We start from the raw sequence: 23484 nt of genomic DNA on the forward strand, positions 1-23484 counted from the left end.
AAAATGAATGCTTTGTTTAGAAAAATTCATTGGGGTTCTTCGATTCCACAAATATCTTTACAGAAAAAGCAATTGCAATTAATGAGGGAGGATTTGGTCTTCCTTATCTGATGTTACATTATCATGCTCAACTACTATCAAGTATTAAACATTGCAAAGCAACAATATATATTAATTTCCTGATCTGGACAATATTGGAATATACTTACACAACACCTTTAATTGGGTGGGCAGTATTAGGATCTAACAATACTAAAATTCTAATATCTCTGGAAATAATTATGTCAGAAAGTTGTCTAATGTCTAATAAAAAAGATTCAACTTTTTCCCCCTGCCAAATTGATTTTATGGAGAAACCTAATTTTAGAAATTGGGGGAAAATGTGATATGGAAAAACTGGATGGAAGCAGGAGTATTGACTTTGGACCAACTGATAGACGATAAAAATAATTTTTTAGCATACACTGTGTTAAGAGATAAATGTCATCTACCAGATGTAACCCAATGTCAATATTTACAGCTACAACATTTGTTAACAACATTTGGACCAGCAGCTTTTTCAGTTTCTGAAACTCCTGAGATGTTAAATCAATTGGTTAAATCCTTTAAACTAAAAAGACCTACTATTATTTATATTGTAGATATTTGTTATAAATAAATCAATTTGTTATGCAGATGCTAAAAAATGAATGGGATAAAGAATTAAGAGATTCCTTTATTACCTGGAGAATGAAAGAGTGTTTCAACTTCTATAGCAAGAGTGTCAATGGACCTCAAATTACAACTTTTAAAGCAAAAAATAGTATTTAGAGTCTATTGGATTCCATTACATTTGTATATAAAAGCAGCATTTTGTTGCAGTTGTAATAAGCATAACCTTCACTGCTTCATTAAAATACCTATTTATACAATATTTCATATTTACTACTTTTGGGGGGAAATAGTCAATTATATAAATATGATTGCACAACAAAACCTAAACATTTTAGAGGATAATATTCTTTTGAACTATTTATTTAGAATCTGGAATGTAACAACTGGACAATGTAAATGGCTCCTCTGTGCCCTTACTGTGGCCAAAAGATTGATATTGTGGCACTGGAAAAATTAAGTGTCCTTTTCAATCAATGGACTGAAGATCTAGTTGTACTTGGCATCTATGGGCAGATTGCCTGTACTCTAGATGTAAACCCTGCATTTATTTATTTATTAAATTTGTTTGCCAACCATCTTGCTGTAAGGCATTTCTGAGGGGCTTACGACAGTAAAAGCAATAAAACCATAGACACATATAACTGCAATAAAAATACAAATTACAAATTAAATGGATAAATATAATGAAATATGTTACTCATACATAGTGTAGGTTAAAAATATAATTATATGATAGTTATATAAATGTATCAAAATATATGCGTACTTGAATAACATTTGTATTAGATAAGCATATATAAAATTATAACTGTTTAGTGTTAAAATGATTTACCATATTATTTTTTTCTTTGTCATATTTCTTTTATTTTGTTAGACTGTTTTTGTTATTAATTAAACAAGAATAAAAATAATTTTAAAAGACTACTCTTGTTACAATCTGGAAGTGAAGGTTACAAACGGTGACCATGTGACTGTGGCACACTGCAACGTTGTTGTAATCCCTAGCCAGTTGCCAAGCACCTGAAACACAATCAGATGACCATGAGGAGTGTGATGGAATGTGCAGCTGGAGAAGAAATGGAGGGGAGGAATCTTGGCAATTACATTGCAGCTTTCCAGAGAGGAGGCAAAACATTCTGGAGCAAAAATGAGAGACTACACACTCCTGAATTCATTGGTGGAGGGAGGAAAAGGTTCATGGTAATCATACTCTAGAATCTGTATCCATTAGTCTGTCAAGATTCCATCTAATAGGGGTAAGCAAATTCTGAACTAGGCTTAATCTGATTTCACTGTGTCATCTTTGGGCTTAGGAATGACAGGGAGACAGCAATGGTTGCAACTATGAAGAGCAGTCATAAAGTACTCTGCATTCAGCACCATGGTAACTTTGAACAGTTGCTGAACAAGTGGATGCTAAAGGAGGACTACCTGTACTTGGCACTTTAAAGAAAGCATAGTAGGAAACAAGCATACCAAAAAATCAAACTGCCCAAATTCAACAGCAAAACAATGATTTTCAGGAACCTGATTCTTTGTTCAAAATAAAATAAGATTTGTGATAGGCATAATGTCCATACTCTAAACATCTTTTTGAAAATAGTGACCTGGAAATTTTAATTCCATTTACTCTGCTGATATAACTGCATTATTCTAAGATCCCAGCATTCTTCAGAAATGGAACTGCAAATTCTAAAAATTATAGTGTGGACTCCAACTAAAAGAAAATTGCCCGTCTTGCTCTGTATGCATATTTAACAAATGTTAGGTGGAATCCAATTAAACCTTAGCTGATGGAACTGTGTCCATGAGCTGAGTGATGAGGTCGAAGTTTTTCCTTCTGTATGCTCTCAAAATCCATTCCACAGAATTGACTGTTGATTTCTATACTGGGGGAAGGGGGAAATATGGGAGGCCATAGGCACAGAGAAAAGCTCATTATATCAGCAGACCTTATCCTATATATAACTATAGTATCCTGCTCTGAAATATTCTGAAACACTGAACAATAGAAGTGTAATAGAGCAGCAGAGATTAGGGACAGCAAACTGAATGCTCAACTGGCTGTCCAGAAACTACTATAGTTTGGCTGTGTCAACAAAACATATTAAACACCTTTGATGAGCAGTAATCTGAAGTGCCTGAAGCATTAACAAAATACTTGACAGTATGAGGAGTTATCCTGACAGTATAACAATACTATTATAAAAAGAATAATTTTAATTGCTAGAATTGCCATATTCAGATTGATTTACAAGGATAATGTATCTAACAAACCTCAGCAGCTTAGTTTCTCAAATACATTTTTAGTAAATTAATTTAATGTTAAGAAGTGTGCACTATGGAAGTTCCGCGAATCCAGGAGGACACCCAAGTTGCGAGCCCTATCGACGGGGGGGGGGGTAACACCTCACCCCCCATCATTAAAGATAGAATAGAATGGTTCACTCGAGATGCCTGTACGCACAGCCACTCAGTCTTGGCAGGATTGAGTCTGAGCCTGTTTCTTCCCATCCAAACCCGAACCGCCTCCAGACAACGGGACATCACATCGAGGGCATCACTGAGTTGGTATGGGGTGGAAAGAAAAAGTTGGGTATCATTGGCGTACTTAGATCCTAAAAAGTTAGCACGTATGTATCCAAATTATCAGCCTAAATATTGGAGGTGTGGTTGTGAGGACGCAACATATTACCATATGTCGACTTGTAAAAAAGTTAAAGCTTTTTGGATTAAAATTTGGTGGAATATGCAGAAGATATTTTAAGAAAAAGGTAAGGTTTTCACCACAGTTATTTCTGTTGGGTATTACAGATTGTACTGTTATAGAAACTAAATTGATGTTGAATTTAATAACGGCAGCAAGACTTTTGGTTTCGCAATACTGGAAGAAGGAGGAACTGCCTACTATAGAAGAGTGGACTTTAAAAGTTTCAAACTTGGCAGAAATGGCAAAAATTTCAGCATACTTGAAAGAACAATTGCAACAGAGATATATTTTGGAATGGAGAAGATGGATCGATTATATTCAGAATAAATATGGGACTAAAATTTTTTATTTAGCATATGAATGAATATTAGAATTATAAGATGTATTATTATTTACTTATATTTAAGGGGAGTTAGTGCGATAGGATTTAAAGTGTATTTATAGTTGGTTAGCATATTTTAGCTTAAGTTTGTTAGAGGCAATACCCTGTATTCAGCTCTGGGAAGTCGGGGGAGGAGGGGAGGGAAGGAGTATATGCTGAAAATGTACTGTAAAACTTTTCAATAAAAAAAAAACAAATTCACTGGGAGAAAGTTCAGCATGGATATTTACTATTTATTTATTTATTTATTTATTTATTTATTTATTTATTTATTTATTTGGTTTATATACCGCCCTATTCCCAAAGGACTCAGGGCGGTTTACAAGGCAAAATTTAAAAACAATCCAATATAAAATTAAAATAAATTAAATTAAGTCTAGCCACAAAAATTAAATCACAATTTAAAAACATTAAACCCCTCAGTCCAGAGCAGATAGCTCAAAGAGCCAGGTTTTTAGGTCCCGGCGAAATGAACGAAGGTCGGGGGCAGTCCGGAGTTCCATTGGCAGTTGATTCCATAGGGCAGGCGCGCCCACAGAGAACGCCCTCCCCCTGTGGATCGCCCGTCGGCAATCCTTGACCGGCGGTACCCTGAGGAGGCCCTCCCTGTGGGAGCGCACAGGACGATGGGAAATTGACGCTGGCAGCAGGTGCTCCCTTAGATAATCCGGGCCCATGCCATTTAGGGCTTTATAGGTCATCACCACCACCTTGAATCTCACCCGGAGGGCAACTGGAAGCCAATGCAGCTCGCAGAGAATAGGTGTTACATGGGAGTATCGGGAGACTCCCATCACAACTCGCGCGGCTGCATTCTGCACCAGCTGAAGCCTCCGAGTGGTCCTCAGGGGCAGCCCCATGTAGAGAGCATTGCAGTAGTCTAGCCGGGAGGTCACGAGCGCATGGGTGACTGTGTAGGGCATCTCGGTCCAGATAGGGCCGTAACTGGTGCACCAGGCGAACCTGGGCAAAAGCCCCCCTGGCCACGGCTCCTATATGATCTTCCAAACTGAGCCGTGAATCCAGGAGGATGCCCAAGTTGCGGGCCCTATCAACGGGGGGTAACACCTCACCCCCCATAGTTAACGATGGAAAAGATTGGTTAGTCTGAGACACCGGTATGCACAGCCACTCAGTCTTGGCAGGATTGAGACGAAGCCTGTTTCTCCCCATCCAAACCCGGACCGCTTCCAGGCAACGGGACATCACATCGAGGGTGGTTGGTTCGGGGTGGAAAGAAAAAGCTGGGTATCATCAGCATACGGATGATACCCCACCCCGAAACCACAAATGAGCTCACCCAGCGGCTTCATATAGATGTTGAACAAGAGGGGAAAGAGGACCGACCCCTGAGGAACTCCACAAACGAGAGGCCTCGGGGCGGACCTCTGCCCTCCCGTCAACACCGACTGTGAGCGGCCCAGGAGGTAGGAGGAGAACCACTGTAAAACAGTGCCCCCCACTCCCAACCCCCTGAGACGCCGCAGTAGGATACTATGGTCGATGGTATCAAAAGCCGCTGAGAGGTCTAATAGGACTAGGACAGAGGAACAACCCCTGTCCCGAGCCCGGCAGAGATCATTCACCAGCGCAACCAATGCCGTCTCCGTGCTGTACCCGGTCCTGAAGCCCGATTGGTATGGGTCCAATAATTCCCTATATAATTCCCTATATATGAATTATATATAGTTACATTTTAAAAATTAGTCATAAGCACACTCAAGTCAGAAAAGATGACAAAATTAGTTCCAATTCAATTATCTTTTTGTCTTTTGCATATTAAGATCATTACATTCTGACATGTAGCACCCTGAAGTAGAATGAATGATTCTATATTATAATGAACTACCTGCTTCTGTACCATAACTAAAACATCTATTCTATGTCCATCTGGCTGAAAAAAAGCAAACAAATGTTGTTGTGAAATCAAACTGGACACATAATTCCTCCTCTTGAAAAGTCATTGTTGATACTGGTGGAGATATTTGGCAATTATATAACTGCTACCACTGGAGTAGTACATTTAATTTAATTTCAACTAAGTACTTCATAGAACTAGGCCAGGAAAGTTATCTCCCATGTAGTAAATCTTCACATCTTGCCATGGGGCATCACGTGAATCCTTTCTTCCTCTTTCCCCAAATTCTTCATTCTTCACCTTCAATGAAGAACAATCACTACAAATATCCCTAAGTAGCAATTCAGGGCTTTGTTCTGTCTTCATCCTTCCCACAACAGAAAAACAAGGAGGTAGTGAAATCAACATAATGCCACGACTTCAGGGCAATCAGCAAAGAGAAGCTAGGAACTGTAGGATTATAGCACTCAGGCACTTAGAATATCCCAAGGAAGGAGATGGGAATGCCAATGAAGAATTAAAGTCTGGTATTTTATGCATAAAAAGATACACAGAGCACAAAAATTGAAAGTGTGTGCAAGTGGTTTTTTATTGATTTAATTTTTATTTCCCCTTTATTATTTTTCTAAACAACTCAAGTTGACTAACATCTAATTACTCCTTCCTCCTCCTATTTGCCTCACAACAACCCTCTGAGGTGAGGTAGGCTGAGAGTGTGACTGGTCTCCATGGTTAAGGTGGGATTAGAACTCATGGTCTCCTGGTTTCCAGCCTGATGCCTTAACCGCTAGATTAAACTAGATCAGACCTCAATCTTCTCCAAGTCTTTGTTACTGGAAGAAAGATTGATGAGTGCTTTTTGAAACTGAATTTTTTTGAATATGGTGAGATGGTCTCCAGAATTTCTTGGATATTACTCTATCTAAGCTTAATTTCATGCTACTGATTTTGCCATCTGAAATTACTGTGCCTTTACATGAAAAATCACTTTATAAATTTTTTTTCATTAATTTACTGAATTTATTACCTTTATATTCCTGGCAAAGCTATGTTTAATGTTTGGAATCCAAGGATGTCCATCTGCCAACTGTTGAGAGAACAAATTTCCTGTGAAGCCTTCTAGGTGTGCCAAAAAGTATACAGAAGATTTGGATGAGTTTATAGAACAAATTTGGGAGTATACAGTGTGATGAAGAAGGTATAATAGTGCCATTGTGATTTGAGATTGTATGATAAATGTTGTCACCTGGTCAAAGAATGCAATAAGATTTGTCTGGCATGATCTGTTTTTGACAAACCCATGTTGGCTTTTGGTAATGACTTTGTTTGCCTCTAGGTGTTCCCTGATTCGTTGCTTGATTATCTTTTCCAAGATCTTCCCAGGACGTCAGGCTGATAGGTTTGTAGTTCCCTGGATCCATTTTTTCCTTTTTTGAAGATGGGAACTAGTTCAGCTTTTTTCCAGTCCTTTGGTAGTTCCCCATTGCTCCAGGATCTTTGAAAGATATAGTGCAATGGTTCTGAGATCACATCTGCCAGTTCCATGAGAACCTTGGGGTGTAGTCCATCTGGTCCTGGTGATTTCAACTCATCTAGGATGGACAGGTGCTCACTTGCCATTTTCTTGCCAGACAGATGTTGTTTTAGATAACCATCAAATATGATGGTATATTATTTTGAAGACAAAATAATATACCATATTTTATAACTTAGAATTACTGTATCTGTCACCAGTGAAACCATCCTTACTTTAGGAAACAGATTCATTTTGAACAATATGCAGTTTTTAAGAACACACAGTGTCGTAACATAATTATGCAAGCACCACTTAAAATGTGTGCTGGAGAAATTAGCTAAAGCTAGCATTTAACTAAAGACAAAGTATCAGTAAAAATGATTTCTAACATATTCCCATTAGGATGCTAAGATCAGCCCAATGTTATTTATTTAGAAGAAAAGAAAGGTATCACAATTCCAGCATTATTTTCATTTCTCTCATCCTATTAGAATGCATTTAAAAAATTGGTGAGTTTTTCCCATATTATTTTAATGAAATATTACTAAAACAGTAATAGCAGTTACTGTTCATTTGCAAATGAAGGTAGCAGTTCATTTGCAAATCTACCTGAAGAATTGCAAGAGATGCAGTCAATTTGATACTTCTATTTTGTAAATGAAGTAGAAACAGAAGAATCAATAAACTTTTTCAGCTTAATTTATTCAAGTCTTTATTCTGGTAAGCTATCCCACCAACTTTTGCCTGACCTTCTTTATATGAAATACATGAGGTCATCATTACACAGATTATTTAGCCTTCCCCCCCCCTCGTTTAAACATAAAGTTCCATCACACTGCTATTTAAATTCTCCTAGTCTTCTTGAAAACCCGTATCTTCAATTATCAATTATGCATCTTTGAAACAGAAATAAAATTAATCATAATAATGGACTCAGCATTCATACAGCATTTGAATAAATATACTACCCAAAGAATGGGAAATACCCAACATGCTAATGAACATCTCTTACATAATTGTAACTTTAAAAGAATTTTATTAACCAAAAAAAGAGAAGAGCATTTATAGTTTTTTTTGTTTAAGCAATTAACTAAAATGGTGTCCGGAAGTCCATGTGCTATAATTGCTTACTAGCCAGATGTTTTCTAGGCAGGGATTCAGGGACAGCATGCTGTAATACCTTTTATCCTATGATTTGTGCTTCTCATTCAGAGCATTTTCAGTCCCACAGCATTCAACCTGAGAATTCTACACTGTTTCTAGCATTACTGACTCTGCAATTCTATGGTTAATGTTTAGTTTACTCATACAAAATGTATAAATTAACGTTAAATTTAGTAAACCATGTCACGATAGATGGATAGATTCCAGTAAATTCATCTAAAAATATCTGCATAAAATTATTTTGATAGTTTATTTCACCTTCCCCTATTCATAAATCATGTATATCAAATAAAATTCAAAATAAAACATGTATCCGTTACAGCAACAGAAATCATTTCTAAATATATCCTGAGCTTTTTGTCAACAAATGGGTGGCTGCCCACGTTCACTTTATTAAATTTATAATAAGGTTACAAATCTTCCATTACTTTCAGGGTTTCCTTAACAGCACAGTTCCAAGTGGGAAAATAGCTTTACATTGGGACTATGTAAGAATCAATGGATTTCAGAATACTTAAAAGCATTATCACAGAATAAACTGCTTAATTTCTTTTACAGTCATGTTCACACCGGCATATCAGGATGATAAGCCTCAACAAGCACTCACATTTTCATGTTTCTTAATTAAAAGTTTGGGGGACATATTTTCAAAACATTCATATTACTCTGCTTTCCTGTCGGCCTTAAAAGTACTCATTTTGGATAGTGCATTCAGTTTTAAGAATCATATTTTTATTTGCTATTTTGTCTTACAAATTTGAAAGCTTAGAACAGCAAAATACTTGGACTAACTTTCAGGAAGTTTCTTCAAGGATTGGGTGTTAAAAATATGCAAAATGTTTTTTTGCAAACTGAAAATATCTCACATTTGCAATATATTGTTTTTACCAGTTTCAATCTTGATACTACTCTCATCTAAATTTGAAACAGAATTTTTCAGCTCAGAATGAGAATGTCTCAAGCTTAAGAGTCATATTTAACTTGAAAAAATATATTTAAACAAAAATCCTTAATGATTCAAAATGTTGAATTGTTGCAGGCCCTGTGATCTGAAGATCCTGGCTAGGTAAAACCTTTGGACTACTGTACAGTACATATACATATGAACTCCTCTGTTGTGTAACCAAATCAAGGATGATTTCTTCAACTAGGCTGATCTCGAGTTGCTGAAGAAATTCTCCTTTTCAAGAAGTATCAAAGCTTTTTAAAAAGCAACAGAGAATGTAAGGCCAAGAGAACAATTAAAGCCATATCTCTTTCAACATGAAGACCAAAAGCCTACAGGACTTTTCCAAGTAGGGAGTTTAAAATCTCAGGGTTCATCACCATTTGCACTTAACCGTGGCATAAATATGCCCCAGCAACCTCTTTCTTCTGACATATCCTCATGTTAATACAGCATTTCCAACTCATCCCAAACCAATATCTAGTCATCCTTAGCTGTTAGATGTTTAAGCAGAATTTTCCCTTTTAAGCAAGCAAAGAAACAACATTTTACCATGGGTGAACCTGACCAGCTTTACAGGCTATGTGACTGATGTGGAAATCAAGTGATTCCCATGGGATAAAATCATCCTACTGACCACTTTAAGCTGGGATAGGCCTGACCTTTCCTCTCCTATTTTGCTTTGGGCAGTAGTAGAATTTGGGCCTTTCAAACTGGGCTCTCTCTTTTATACTTATCAAGTTTCACAGCTGATCTGCAGCTCAATGATCTGGACACAGCACTGACCAGAGGTGGCAGAAGTGGGTTGGCTATTTTGTGAAGTACAAAACAAAAGAGCGGGTGTGAGATCCATCTGCTGTTTTAGAGCATATCTCTGTGTCTGTCAGCTGTCATTTGGGATTCTTTCTGAACCTGGGTTTAGTACTCTTCTGGAATAGTGCTACACCCACATTCAACACAAACCCATCAGTAATAGGGCTCATTTCGGAAACATTTATCAGTATTCCAGAAGAGAACACTATATTACAGAATAGTACTAGTTATTCTAGAATAGCCCTACTCCAGAAGAATGCATCCATGTAAAACTCTTAAAACCAGAGCAAGTTCTTACAGATGTCTAAACCAAGCATGTTTTTTAATTTGTAAATCATCCAGAAGCATGCAAGTGTGGTGGGCGCTACAGAAACTGGATAAATAAAAATAAAGAAATCAACCAGTCTAGCCATCTGTCAAAATCCACACGTGCTCCAGTTCCATCTCAGATTAAGGAAAGTGACTGGTGGTACTTTCCCACTGACCAGTGACAGTTGGCATCAGAGAAGGGAAAGGAAAGGAAGTGGGAGGGAAGCCAGCAATCCATGCCCTGCATTCTGTAAATAGGGCTACAGCATCACTTGCGGGCATTGTGGCTGTTGTGACAGGATCACAAGACCTATGCTAGTATAGTTTCCCAGCTCAAAGGACTGGCGAATAGCTATTTAACTCCCCGATGAAGGAAAAAAAGTCATTTGTTCATCGCGCACTTTTTCAAGCCCACCGATAAGTTTCCGAGCGCTCCTACAATCTTGTGACCTATTTAGAGAAATCGAGAAAAGGGCTATTCCACAATCTCACATCCGTCTGCAATAATCGAAACTGAACTGAAGGAGATCTCGAGGCAAGAGGAGGTAAAGCTTGTTGTGTGCATGCACGCTTGAGAACCCGCGCTCTTTTCACCCAGCTACAAGGCTGGCTCTAACGCGCGAGGGGCCATCTAAACACGAGCAACTAAGGGAAGCAGCTGCCCCCCCACCACACACACACACACACACACACACACACACACACACACAGTAGTTTTGTTTCCAAAAGAAGCCGCCCCACATCTCGGTGTACCCAGAACAACGCCGCCCAAACGCGCGGTCAGCAGCAGCCTGGATCGAAAAGCTCGCCTCTTCAGCAAACCTGCTGCTGCTGCTGCCGCCGCCGCCTCCGAGCTGCTGCTGCTCGGGCTCGCTCGGCTGCCTCAAGCTGCTCGACGCCTGTTTCGTCAGCCTCAAGACGCCCTTGGCCAGGCCAACGTACACAAAATAAGCGCCTCGAATTGACACGCGGCTCTTTCGGGAGAGCCGCCTCACCTCGGGTCCGCGGTGCCTCTCCCATTCCGCAGGCAGGCAGGCCAGCCCAAAAAGCCGCGCGTCTGACGCCGAGAGCCCCCCGCCGCCCCGAAGGACTCAAGAGGACCGCTCAAACTTCGCAGCCGACCCGAGACTTCCCCACCCCGCCGCGGGGGTCTCCCGAGGGCTTCTTGCTTGGCACCCGCCCTGGCGACCGTCCCGGGCGAAGCTTCTTACCTCGCCGAGGCGCGGCACGCGAGCGGCTTTGGCGCGGGACCGGAGGAAGCGCCTTCATGGGCGCCTCTGCGTTCGGCGGAGCGCGCGCTTTCTCCCACCCGCCCTTTTCCCAAAGAAGCTTCTTCGGTCAGGTCGACGGGCGGGCGGAGCGCGCGGACACCTCTCCTAACCGCCCAGCCAAGCGGCTCAACCCTGGACCAGAGCGGCGCGCCGGCGACATCCCGCCGCGCGCATGCGCCCGGCCTGGCCCTAAACGACCCTAGGCAGCCAGGTGAAGCGCGCGCGGAGTGAGGCCGCTTGCAGTTTCTTGGCGCGCTAAAAACTCTTTGCACGAAACGAGTCTTGATAGATGGCGAGGCGGAGGGAACTCTCGCGCTCGCTTCTTAGCCTTTTAATTTCTATTTGTGACTCGGCGGCGTTTTGCAATTGGATAGTTCATTCTTGTAACTTTTTCTTCAGCGCTTTATAGCTGGAAGAAGCACGCCCTTACCCCCCCTCCCCTCCCCCCCAAGTTTTATCATCAGGATTCGCCGTTTCGACTTTTAAGCTGTTCCATCTTCGCAGGTTTCCTCTCATGGAAAATTAATTGATTCCTCGTCTTGCAAATCTAACGATCGGCAAGCCTTTAAGTGAGCAGAATGGATGAATTTACTTAAGTGAACAAGAAGAGGCCCATTTTGGGAAGAAACTCCGCATCTTCGGTTCCTCAGATTTGGGCACTTCTGTATGTGAGGCTGTAAGTCTATACATACGTTGTATATAGTATGTTTAAGTCTGTGTTGTGTATGTGTACACTTTGAGAGCAAGCAACTAAATTTCATTTTTAATATGTGCCATTGTGCCCACAGTAAAAAAATCACAATAAATGTTTATCTATCTATCTATCTATCTATCTATCTATCTATCTATCTATCTATCTAAAATCAAAGATCAGTTTTTCAGATGAAAATGGAACACCATCCATATTCACTTTTGCTGTTGTTACTGTTTCTGCAAAGACCCAGGCTGAGTTCGCAACCCTTTCTGAATCTACATCACTAACATGTCAACAGGGAAATAGATTTATATTCAGATTATTATATTTAAAAATTATTAAAGCAACAGCAAAACATGTATGTTGATAACTGTGATCTACTTTTTTTAAATCAAGCAACACTGAACAGCTTTGAGGAAAGCCTTTGTATATTCGGTAAGATTTTGGAAAGACCTGGAGGTAACATTCATGTTCACATATTTTGTTCTTACTACCGCTGCATATGACTTGGAAAAACTAAATAAAATGCCTAAGAGCAATTGCTACTCAACATAGACATTTTATTGAGACATTCTGTATTCAGTTCATATAAGTAAAGTCAAGGAGCTGCAGTACTGAAATACACTGTACAATACTTCAGATTTTGAACACATCTTGTCTAAATACTCTGGAAATTATTGGGTAAGTATGATAAGTGAAACTGAAAGTCTAAAAAAAATTGCCATCAGGTTAACTAACGGCCTGCTCCAATTGTTTTTCAGGAAATAAAGAGCAAAGAACTCCCAAATAAAAAAGATTGAATGCTGGTGTGGTTAATTTTTAATTAGATTGGGCCCTATGTTTCCACTGTTTCATATCACTTTCACTAATGTTAGAATTCTTCAGAGAAATCCTCAATGAACAGAAAGCCTGTAAAACCATTTCAGATTGTTCACAGTAATAGAAGAGAGCTTAACATGATTTTACAGTAAAAGGGTTTACATTTAAGGTAAATGATGGAGCAGATATTTCAAGGATTACTCAGAATAAGGAAGAATAAGAAAATATACTGTTTTCACCAATAATGTTTCTCTTGGCAGAAATAGATGATATAAGATAGAACTGCCATCAATATTTTCCAGTGTTTCTAAGAATGTCTGTGATTCAAAATGATGTCTGAGAAAAATAATGTTTAAGAGGGCTAACAATTTTTTACATGCATCCTAGTCCTGCATACATTTATTTTAGTGGAGCTCTCATATTTTCAAGAAGCCATTAGATAATATCCTAAAACTTCTGTGAAATCCATGTCAGCTTAATTCTCTAAATCATCTTAATTCTCTAAATCCTGGCTGAGGAATTCTGGGAGTTGAAGTCCACAAGTCATAAAAGGGCCAAGTTTGAAGACCCCTGCTCTAATTCATAGTAGTAATAGTACTACTAGTAGTATTCAGAAAATATTTTACTTATTTATATTACAATAAAAGCATTTTAAAATAACACATAACATAGCATTTTATTTATACTTTCAGCAACATGAAAACTTGAAAGCAGGAAGAGTGGGGCACAGATAAACACCGAGAGGAAAACAAAATTAGTGTAGTGCAGTATATTGAATGACAAATCTCTTATAAATCCAAGTATTTAAATGGCCAACTAGCGTGATGATCATTTTTGCTTGGAATCAGTTGCACTGCACTCGCTTCTGTGAAACTGCTAATGTCTGTGCTCATTGGCAACTCTGGCAATGGAGTCCCAAACCATCTGGTGGGCTTCACTAGAGAAAAGATTGGTTTTTAAGACATAGTACAACTCTAATTTGATCCTAAACCATTGCTACACAAATTATCTGTACGATATGCAAACATAGTTTCACTTTGTCTCTGTGAGATTTGGATTTCCCTCTTCAAATTACAGCCCACATTGTCCGAGCTGTTCATTATGGCCTTCTAGTTTCCCATGGAGAGGAGGAGGAGAAAATGAGAATTACATAAGCTTCTAGCACCAATCTTAATAGAAGTAGTCCTCAACATACAACCACAATTGAGCCCCAAATTTTCACTTCATTGTCACACCCCAATTGGCTTAGGCCCAGGATACTTGCAGGACCATCTGCTGCCGGGAATGACTTCCCATCGCCCAGTGCACTCACACAGAGAGGGCCTCTTCAGGGTGCCGTCGGCTAGACAATGTCGGCTGGCGACCCCCAGGGGTAGGGCCTTCTCTGTGGGAGCGCCAGCCCTATGGAACCAACTCCCCCTTGAGCTTCGGATGGCCCCGGATCTCCGGTCCTTTCGCCGCGGCCTCAAAACACTCTTTTTCCATCAGGCTGGCCTGGACTGACAGGGATTTTAATTATGTTTTTAATTTTTAACTTAATTTTAATTTTAATTTATTCTACTGGGGCTATTAATTTAATTTCTTTTTAACTTTTGTATTATTGTATTTTATTGTTGTTAGCCGCCCTGAGTCCTTCGGGAGATAGGGCGGCATATAAGTCCCAATAATAAATAAATAAATAAATAAATTTTGCCATGGTTTGAATGGTTGCTAAATAAATATTTGTAAGTCGAGGATTATCTGTATATAATCCAGGCCCTTTTCATCTTGCCACACCTATCTAATCAAGTTCGAGTATCATGGCCAAAGGCCTTTTTTTCTGGATGATAAACAGTTGCTTAATCTTTTCGTTCTCTTTTTGTTATTTTAGCTTGTCTTACTGCTAGTTTGCCTCATGTCAATAATTGTTTGTTTGTCTTGCTATCAATATTGTTATAACTGCTTTGGATATTAGAAGCATATAAATATTTTAAATAAATAAATGATTTCATACTTTTTTCCTTTGAAGGAATTATTCAAGATATTTCAAAGTCCGTGAAATTAAAAAATTATCTGCTTTCTGTCTAGAGTAAGATATTTTTTTTCAACGTCTAATACTACAGTTACTTTTATATATACAAGAGCAAAGATCTTTGAGGATAATAATTATTCTAACAAATACCCTTTTAAGTTAAGTTGGAACTGTATTAAACAAGACACAGAGTGGAACACAATCACAAGTTGAACTAGAATTAAACTAGCCAGACAAATATTTAAGCTGTCTAGAAGATGTACTTCTAAGCAGCAGAAAAACACTATGCTATTTTTTTGTTGATACTGTAAAACAAAAAAGAAAGGCACTTTACCACTGATTGGATAACACTTCCATTGTACTTCAATCTGCTTTTGGAAAACTAGTTTTACTTAATAGCATGAACAATCACTTCAGAATTCACATGCTGTTTACAGTTCCATTAATAACAAGACATGAAAGTCCTCTTGTTTAATAGTTCGTTTGAAAATGATTGATCTTTGATCTGTTCTCAATGAGACACAATGATCACAATCATGTTTCCCCTACACCTAAATATTCTGAATGCAGAAATAAAAGGGGGGGGAAACAGCATTTAGTTATAAAGAACGCTTGACAGCCTTGCCCAAATCACAACAACTTAGGCCCGTTACCTACTAACAGTTTATATCATTCTATTAATTTGACCGATGAAGTTGGGCTCATTTTGTGCTCACCCCATGATTTAAATTGCCCTCTGTTGTCATTTTGTGTTTTTTAAATAAGAGCAATTTTCCAGTTACAGTAAATTAACCATGTCCTATCACAGTTTCAAGGTGTGTAATGATTAGAATGTTTGACACCCATTACCATGGAGAAGAGGCATGTTTTAGACATGTTTTGGGCAATTAGGAAATCCTTTCCCTCTGTTCATGGGCCAGCCCCTCTTGCAATCATTTCTCCTCTCAATTTGCCCTCTTAATTTACTCCTCTGATTTCCTTTTATATTAGCATCTCCCCATTTCCCATTTTTGAATTAGGTTCTTCTCCAAGCTTTCAACAATGAGCAGGAAAGAGCACAGCTCTGCTAATTTTATTTGAGAAACAAGAGAAGCCATGGTTGTGCACGCTGCAATACATCGTAACACAACGTAACCCTATAACACAATATGGTGGATGCAGTTGCTTGTGTGATCATCAGAAGCAGAAGCAGCAGGGAAAAAATAATGCTTCCAAGAGTGACAGAACAAGCAACACACACAGCTGGCAAAACCTGGATGTCTTTTGTGGTTTGACTTTTGGAGCAGAACAGGATTAGCATACTTGAGAGAGTGCTTCTCCAATTTTTAAATATGGGTCTAGCCCTTTTGCAGAAAAGTGTTGGATCCGTGTTTGAAAAAACTCATTTTTTTCCCAAGAGAACAAAACCTTTTCCAGAAGGACCTTGTGTAAAATTTGACAAGCAGTTTGGAAGGCTCTGGCCAGGCACTAGGTACTAAAGTCCGATATGTAATCTCTCTTTCCAAATGGCCATTCTGGGCAGTGCTTCCCCTGTTCTGAAAATAGCATTTGGCTCTGGAGGAAAGTATTCTTAAATCTTTTCTTAAGCTATACCAGATCCAGAACTAAGGCAAACAGGCCTCATCAGTGCCTCCAACGACAAAAGTGGATTGCTGCTCTCACAATAGCAGAATTCCACATACATCCTTCCCCTATCATATTTATATCATATATTTCTTTTATGATCCTGTAGTGGTTTTGCTGCCTTCCTGATGCCTACATGGAATTCACAGCATTTTTTTTCTTTGTGCCCTGAGAGAGAAACATCTGCTGCTACCTAGGATTGAACTCTCAACCTTCCCAAGTGTCTTCACCACTAGGCCACCATGCCCCAAATCCTTCATCTATCATATGCCTCCCAAAATCAGTTCCATAGAGTTTTCATGTTTTCAAAATGTATCTAGTGGCTAGATAGACAGGAAGAATTGTGAATATTTCTAGCTGTAGTTTTAATTCCACTGCAGTGTATAAGATTGGGCACAATCAATTTACAGGATAACTAAGTCTCTTAAAGATATCCACGTTAGCAAATGGTGAATGATATTGGGGAAAAGAATGAATAGCCCTTTCCATTTTACCTTGCAGATTTAACTGATTGAGCCTTTAAGCCAGACAAGTAATAAAGGTGAGCGCATAAGCCAGATGTGTTCTTTCAACCACCGAGTAGCAATCATACTTTCAATTTATCTGGAATTCGTGGATAAAGATTTCCATAGCATCAGTAGGCTTAGCAGTCCCCATTTTAGAAATTAAGTCTTGAAGAAGTGAGAAATTGATTTTGAAAGTCCCAACTGGAGTTAAAATTGGCATTCATCTTGTTCTTCTGAAAGGCAATTTCATAACAATTTTATAAATTAACAGTGACTGTGTAGCTGTCCTTAAAAAATGGCCAGTTCAGCTAGGCCAGAATGTACCATAACTTCAAGGACTTCTCTTTTCCTATGTGCCTGTTTCGTGTGTGTGTGTGTGTGTGTGTGTATTCTAAGCATTGCATTTATGGAAATAAGATTTGCTATAAATACTATACAACCAAATAATTTAGATTATACAGGAAAGCGAATGAAGTAACCCCTAGTTATAATTTTCTGTCCTTTATATGCAAACCAATACTTTTCCTCTGCCACATTTATAATCATGAAAGGGAGAATGGAGAATGTGGTAAACACTGCCACGGGTATATTGAAGGCTAAGACCCCTCTTGAAGTTTGCATTCACCTCCAATTATCCTACTATAAGATATAAAAATAGAGTAATGTAGGAGAAAGTCTCTGAAAGTCATATATATATATATATATATATATATATATATATATATATATATATATATATATATATATATATATATATATATATATATATTGCAAAAAGTCAATGTTATAAACCATTAAAACAGAACTATACACATACGCATGGTGTTTAGTCCTGATCCCTAGCTGCAAGCTAAAGATATATAAAATTGCTGCCTTTACACAACTTTTCTTGGTTCTCTGACCAGTAAGAACATTAAATGAACAGATGAGCTCTGCTGGCACTGGTTAGAAAGCAATATTGCAGGCTAACTCTGCCCACAGCCAGGAGTTCAATTCTGACCAGCACAAGGTTGACTCAGCCTTCCATCCTTCCGAGGGTGGTAAAATGAGGGCCCAGACTGCTGGGGGAAGTATGCTGACATTGTAAACCGCTTAGAGAAGGCTGTAAAGCACTATGAGCAGTATATAAGTCTAAATTCTATTGCTATAGCATCCTATAAATGTCCACTATTTGTTTTTACCTATATACATGTGTTATGTATACATTTGTGCAATACAAGAATAATTACCCATTCACACAATACAAAATCTTTTTTTAAAAAATTCTCAGGTTCAGTTCTTTTGCTTACATCAAGTCATTCAGAAACAAAAATGACCATACTAATCCATGAGGCAAAATAATCAAAATCCATAGTTGGGCCTTTTTAGAGCTGTGTTTAGATGAGGATATGAAGAAATGTTTAAATTCCGTTTGAATATTTCATTGGAGAAAAAGAAAACCGCAGAGAACAAAGGGGCATCAATCTTAAGTAACAGTTTACAGTAAGCAGATGGTTTACAGTCAGGTGCAAGGTTATATTCACTTGGCCAGATTAAACCCACTTCCAGGCATCCTATTTAGGGTATTTATATTAACCGCAGCTGACACACAGTTGAACAGAGCTGATTCACAGCGTTTGGGCATAGTCACTCATTGATATAATTGGTGGGAGGCAAAGTAATTCAACCTTTGCTAAGCAAGAAAAAGCTAGATGGAAATTAGTCTGATGAATGAGAATCTGGCCAGTTTTTAATTTTGTAGTGGTAAGTTTTTTCCATATTCATTTTTAAAAGATGAAACGTACTTGAGCCATAAACGGGCCCCAAATGGTTGTAAAATATCAATACAGTACTAAAATCTTTTTGTGGATAAATTTTGTTTCTCCTAAATGTCTATGGAGATTCTGTCATCCAGGTCATGGTTGTCCCAAAGGTGCCTTTTCAGAGGGGCAACTGGACTTTCTTGTTTTTCTTTGAAGACGTTTCGCTTCTCAGCCAAGAAGCTTCCTCAGCTCTAAGCTTCTCTCAAGAGTTGAAGAAGCTTCTTGGATGAGAAGCGAAATGACTTCAAAGAAAAACAAGAAAGTTTGTTTCTCCTATATTCACTGCAGCCATTGGAAAGAACACACACTGTATGTTGATATAACAAACTCTCTTTGGGTTTGAATTCTATTTGATTTAGGTTTGCAACCCAAAATCTTTTGATACGGCATGTTATAAAAGCCCAGCCAACTGTAATTTGTTAAACAAACTATGCTTAGTAGGGTGTATATGTCCTGCTGAGAGTTTTATCAATTTGTGGCAGCCATACATCCATTCAATCAAGTATATGAAGATAGTAGCCACTTATCTATTCCGGCATCAAGACTGTGACTGGATTCTTGTCTTAACAATAGACAAGAAATGCTTTAATCTGTCATGGTTAACAGACAATTGCTACTGTATTGGGAGGAGGTTTCGAAATACTTCTTGCAGGACTACCCGATTCTGTAATAGCTTTGTTCCCTATGCCATCCATCTGGTAAACTCGCAAGATTCGTTTTTCTCGCTATGCACATGTATACAAAACCCGAATTAAGACTGTTCTTTCTCTGTCATATAATATAGGTATGTGCATAATTTTGTATTTATTTATTTATTTTTGTCATATTTATGTAGTGTAAATCGGAGGTGACCCTTTGAGAGCTATATGCAACAAAATTTCATTTTAATGTAGGCCGATTAGTGTACATTCAAAGTGACAATAAAGTTATTACCGTATATACTTGAGTATAAGCCGACTCGAGTATAAGCCGAGACCCCCAATTTCACCCCCAAAAACTGGGAAAAGTTGTTGACTCGAGTATAAGCCGATCCGCCGTTCTGCAAGCCTCCGCCACCGGCGGAGGCTGGATCCGCGCTCTGCAAGCCTCTGCCGCCAGCAGAGGCTCGATCCGCCATTTTGCAAGCCTGAATACACAGGAATACCCTGTGTGGCCGCGGCTCTCGGGGAAGCCCTGGCTGTCCGCTTCCTCGCTCCACGCTGCCATTCGGGGCCCGCGCGTTCCCCGGGCAAATCGCGGCGCCCAGCAGGCGAGGAAACACGCCCGCTCCAGTCGCCCCCCCTTCCCTCAGGAGACGCGAAGCAAGTGACCGCCCGGAGCTTACCGAGGACATGCGCGCGGCCGAGGCTTCGGTGCTTCCAGGATCGCGCGCAACCTCTCCCAAGCCGCCGCCGTCCAGAGACCTGCCGAAGTTTGGGGAGGTTTGGGGAGGTGCGCGCGCACCTCCCCAAACCTCCCCAAACGTCGGCAGGTCTCCGTTCCTCCGCGCAGACCTGCCGACGTTTGGGGAGGTTTGGGCGCCTCCCCAAACCTCGGCAGGTCTCCGTTCCTCCGCGCAGACCTGCCGACGTTTGGGGAGGTTTGGGCGCCTCCCCAAACCTCGGCAGGTCTCCGTTCCTCCGCGCAGACCTGCCGACGTTTGGGGAGGTTTGGGCACCTCCCCAAACCTCCCCAGGTCTCCGTTCCTCCGCGCAGACCTGCCGACGTTTGGGGAGGTTTGGGCGCCTCCCCAAACCTCCCCAAACGTCGGCAGGTCTCCGTTCCTCCTGCCGACGTTTGGGGAGGTTTGGGCGCCTCCCCAAACCTCCCCAGGTCTCCGTTCCTCCGCGCAGACCTGCCGACGTTTGGGGAGGTTTGGGCGCCTCCCCAAACCTCCCCAGGTCTCCGTTCCTCCTGCCGACGTTTGGGGAGGTTTGGGCGCCTCCCCAAACCTCCCCAGGTCTCCGTTCCTCCGCGCAGACCTGCCGACGTTTGGGGAGGTTTGGGCGCTTCCCCAAACCTCCCCAGGTCTCCGTTCCTCCGCACAGACCTGCCGACGTTTGGGGAGGTTTGGGCGCCTCCCCAAACCTCCCCAGGTCTCCGTTCCTCCTGCCGACGTTTGGGGAGGTTTGGGCGCCTCCCCAAACGTCGGCAGGTCTGCGCGACGTTTGGGGAGGCGCCCAAACCTCCCCAAACGTCGGCAGGTCTGCGCGGAGGAACGGAGACCTGGGGAGGTTTGGGGAGGTGCCCAAACCTCCCCAAACGTCGGCAGGAGGAACAGAGACCTGCCGACGTTTGGGGAGGTTTGGGGAGGCGCCCAAACCTCCCCAAACGTCGGCAGGTCTGCGCGGAGGAACGGAGACCTGGGGAGGTTTGGGGAGGCGCCCAAACCTCCCCAAACGTCGGCAGGAGGAACGGAGACCTGCCGACGTTTGGGGAGGTTTGGGGAGGCGCCCAAACCTCCCCAAACGTCGGCAGGTCTGCGCGGAGGAACGGAGACCTGGGGAGGTTTGGGGAGGCGCCCAAACCTCCCCAAACGTCGGCAGGAGGAACGGAGACCTGCCGACGTTTGGGGAGGTTTGGGGAGGCGCCCAAACCTCCCCAAACGTCGGCAGGTCTGCGCGGAGGAACGGAGACCTGGGGAGGTTTGGGGAGGCGCCCAAACCTCCCCAAACGTCGGCAGGAGGAACGGAGACCTGCCGACGTTTGGGGAGGTTTGGGGAGGCGCCCAAACCTCCCCAAACGTCGGCAGGTCTGCGCGGAGGAACGGAGACCTGGGGAGGTTTGGGGAGGCGCCCAAACCTCCCCAAACGTCGGCAGGAGGAACGGAGACCTGCCGACGTTTGGGGAGGTTTGGGGAGGCACCCAAACCTCCCCAAACGTCGGCAGGTCTCCGTTCCTCCGCGCCCTGCCTGCCTGCTTCTTTCCGCTGCGGAAAGAAGCAGGCAGGCAGGGTGCGGAGGAACGGAGACCTGCCGACGTTTGGGGAAGTTTGGGGAGGTGCGCGCGCACCTCCCCAAACCTCCCCAAACTTCGGCAGGTCTCGGACGGCGGTGGCTTGGGAGAGGTGCGCGCGATCCCGGAAGCACCAAAGCCTCGGCCGCGCACAAGTCCTCGGTAAGTTTTTTTGTTGACTGGAGTATAAGCCGAAGTGGAATTTTTCAGCCCAAAAAGTGGGCTGAAAAATTCGGCTTATACTCAAGTATATACGGTATTCTATTCTATTCTATTCTATTCTATTCTATTCTGTTCTGTTCTGTTTTGTTCTGTTCTGTTCTATTGAAGTGGAGCAGAGCAAAAATCTGAAATGTACAGATCTGCAGAAGTAAAAAGGAAATGCAGTGACAAATCACTGCATTAAACTAACAAAAGCTTACCTAAGGTATAAATCCTACCATCCTTTTAATTAAATGAATATAATTAGATTCAGAAAAGAAGAACACTAGAATACTCAGGGTTAATATACTGATAAACTTCTATTTTTAATTTTTTTTTAACAAACCATATAAAATATGCCTTTGCAAAAGAAGTTAAATATAATGGAGACTGAATATTGGAAATTCTCAAGCAGAAACCAGCAGTTGTTTAAAGGGCTTTTTTAGTCTGAAATGTTCATAGAAATATTTTGCTTTGGAGGTCTTCAGGGGCAAGAAAGTTCTGCATTTCAAATGGAAAGTAAGTAGTTCCATAAGAATAGTGTGGATTGTCAAGGTTCCAGAGAGAAGTTGGGAGATGCATAAGTTGCAAACCAGAAAAAAATTTGTTCCACTGAGTTGCAACTCCATTAGCTCATGGACAGCAGGGATTAAAATCCCCCATTAGTCATTTAAAAAGTACAGAAAAGATATTTTAAAATTGACATTGAATTTTAATAAATATTAAAGGAATTAATTAGCCTATTCATTTCCAATTTAAAAAAATTGAGAGAGAAAATCCAATTTTTAAAAAAAATCTAAAATAAATACGGAGCAGAGGAAATAAGAAATATTTTTAATGCAGTGACACACTATGTTTGGACTGCTTCTTCAGGAGACTCCTGCAAAATATCTAAACAATAAAATAGTGTCCAAAATAGATGTGATATGTACGTGAATTTAAGACAAAAACCTGGGCAGGTTGAACAGCATAGAGGCTGCTAAAGTTGTGAAACCTTGGGACTTGGTCTCTATCTTGAATTGATTTGTGTGACATTTGTTCCAGTTTCACAAAGACAGCTGAGTCAGTTTGTGGCAGCAAAATCAAGAAGCTCTGAAATAGTGCGAAGACAAATGGCTGGAACCCAAATGTGTTTCTTTGTTGTGACTGTGTGGGAAACACAAAATGTGTTTTGATTTGAGCCTATTCAAAAATGTTATTTCTGCCAAATTCAAAAGGGTTGGATTGTTCTGTGATCTGACAAGACTAAAATATTAATATTTATGTTCTGA

The 23484-nt window shown here is 40.7% G+C and overlaps 1 protein-coding gene across 1 annotated transcript in view; it reads right to left on the bottom strand.

Annotated features, from left to right (window-relative positions):
• Nucleotides 1-11747, bottom strand: part of ZNF385B (zinc finger protein 385B) — a gene marked incomplete at its 3' end in the record, with an annotated part of 225654 nt that extends 213907 nt beyond the window's left edge. Inside the window, exon 1 of the mRNA XM_081318302.1 lies at nucleotides 11564-11747. Within this exon, the coding sequence (XP_081174428.1) occupies nucleotides 11564-11621 (58 nt within the window). The 5' untranslated portion in view covers nucleotides 11622-11747. The remainder of the gene's footprint in view (nucleotides 1-11563) is intronic.
• Nucleotides 11748-23484: the final 11737 nt, after the last annotated feature.

Source organism: Vipera berus (assembly GCF_964194415.1).
Source record: "Vipera berus genome assembly, chromosome: 1".
Classification (NCBI taxonomy): Eukaryota; Metazoa; Chordata; class Lepidosauria; order Squamata; family Viperidae; genus Vipera; species Vipera berus.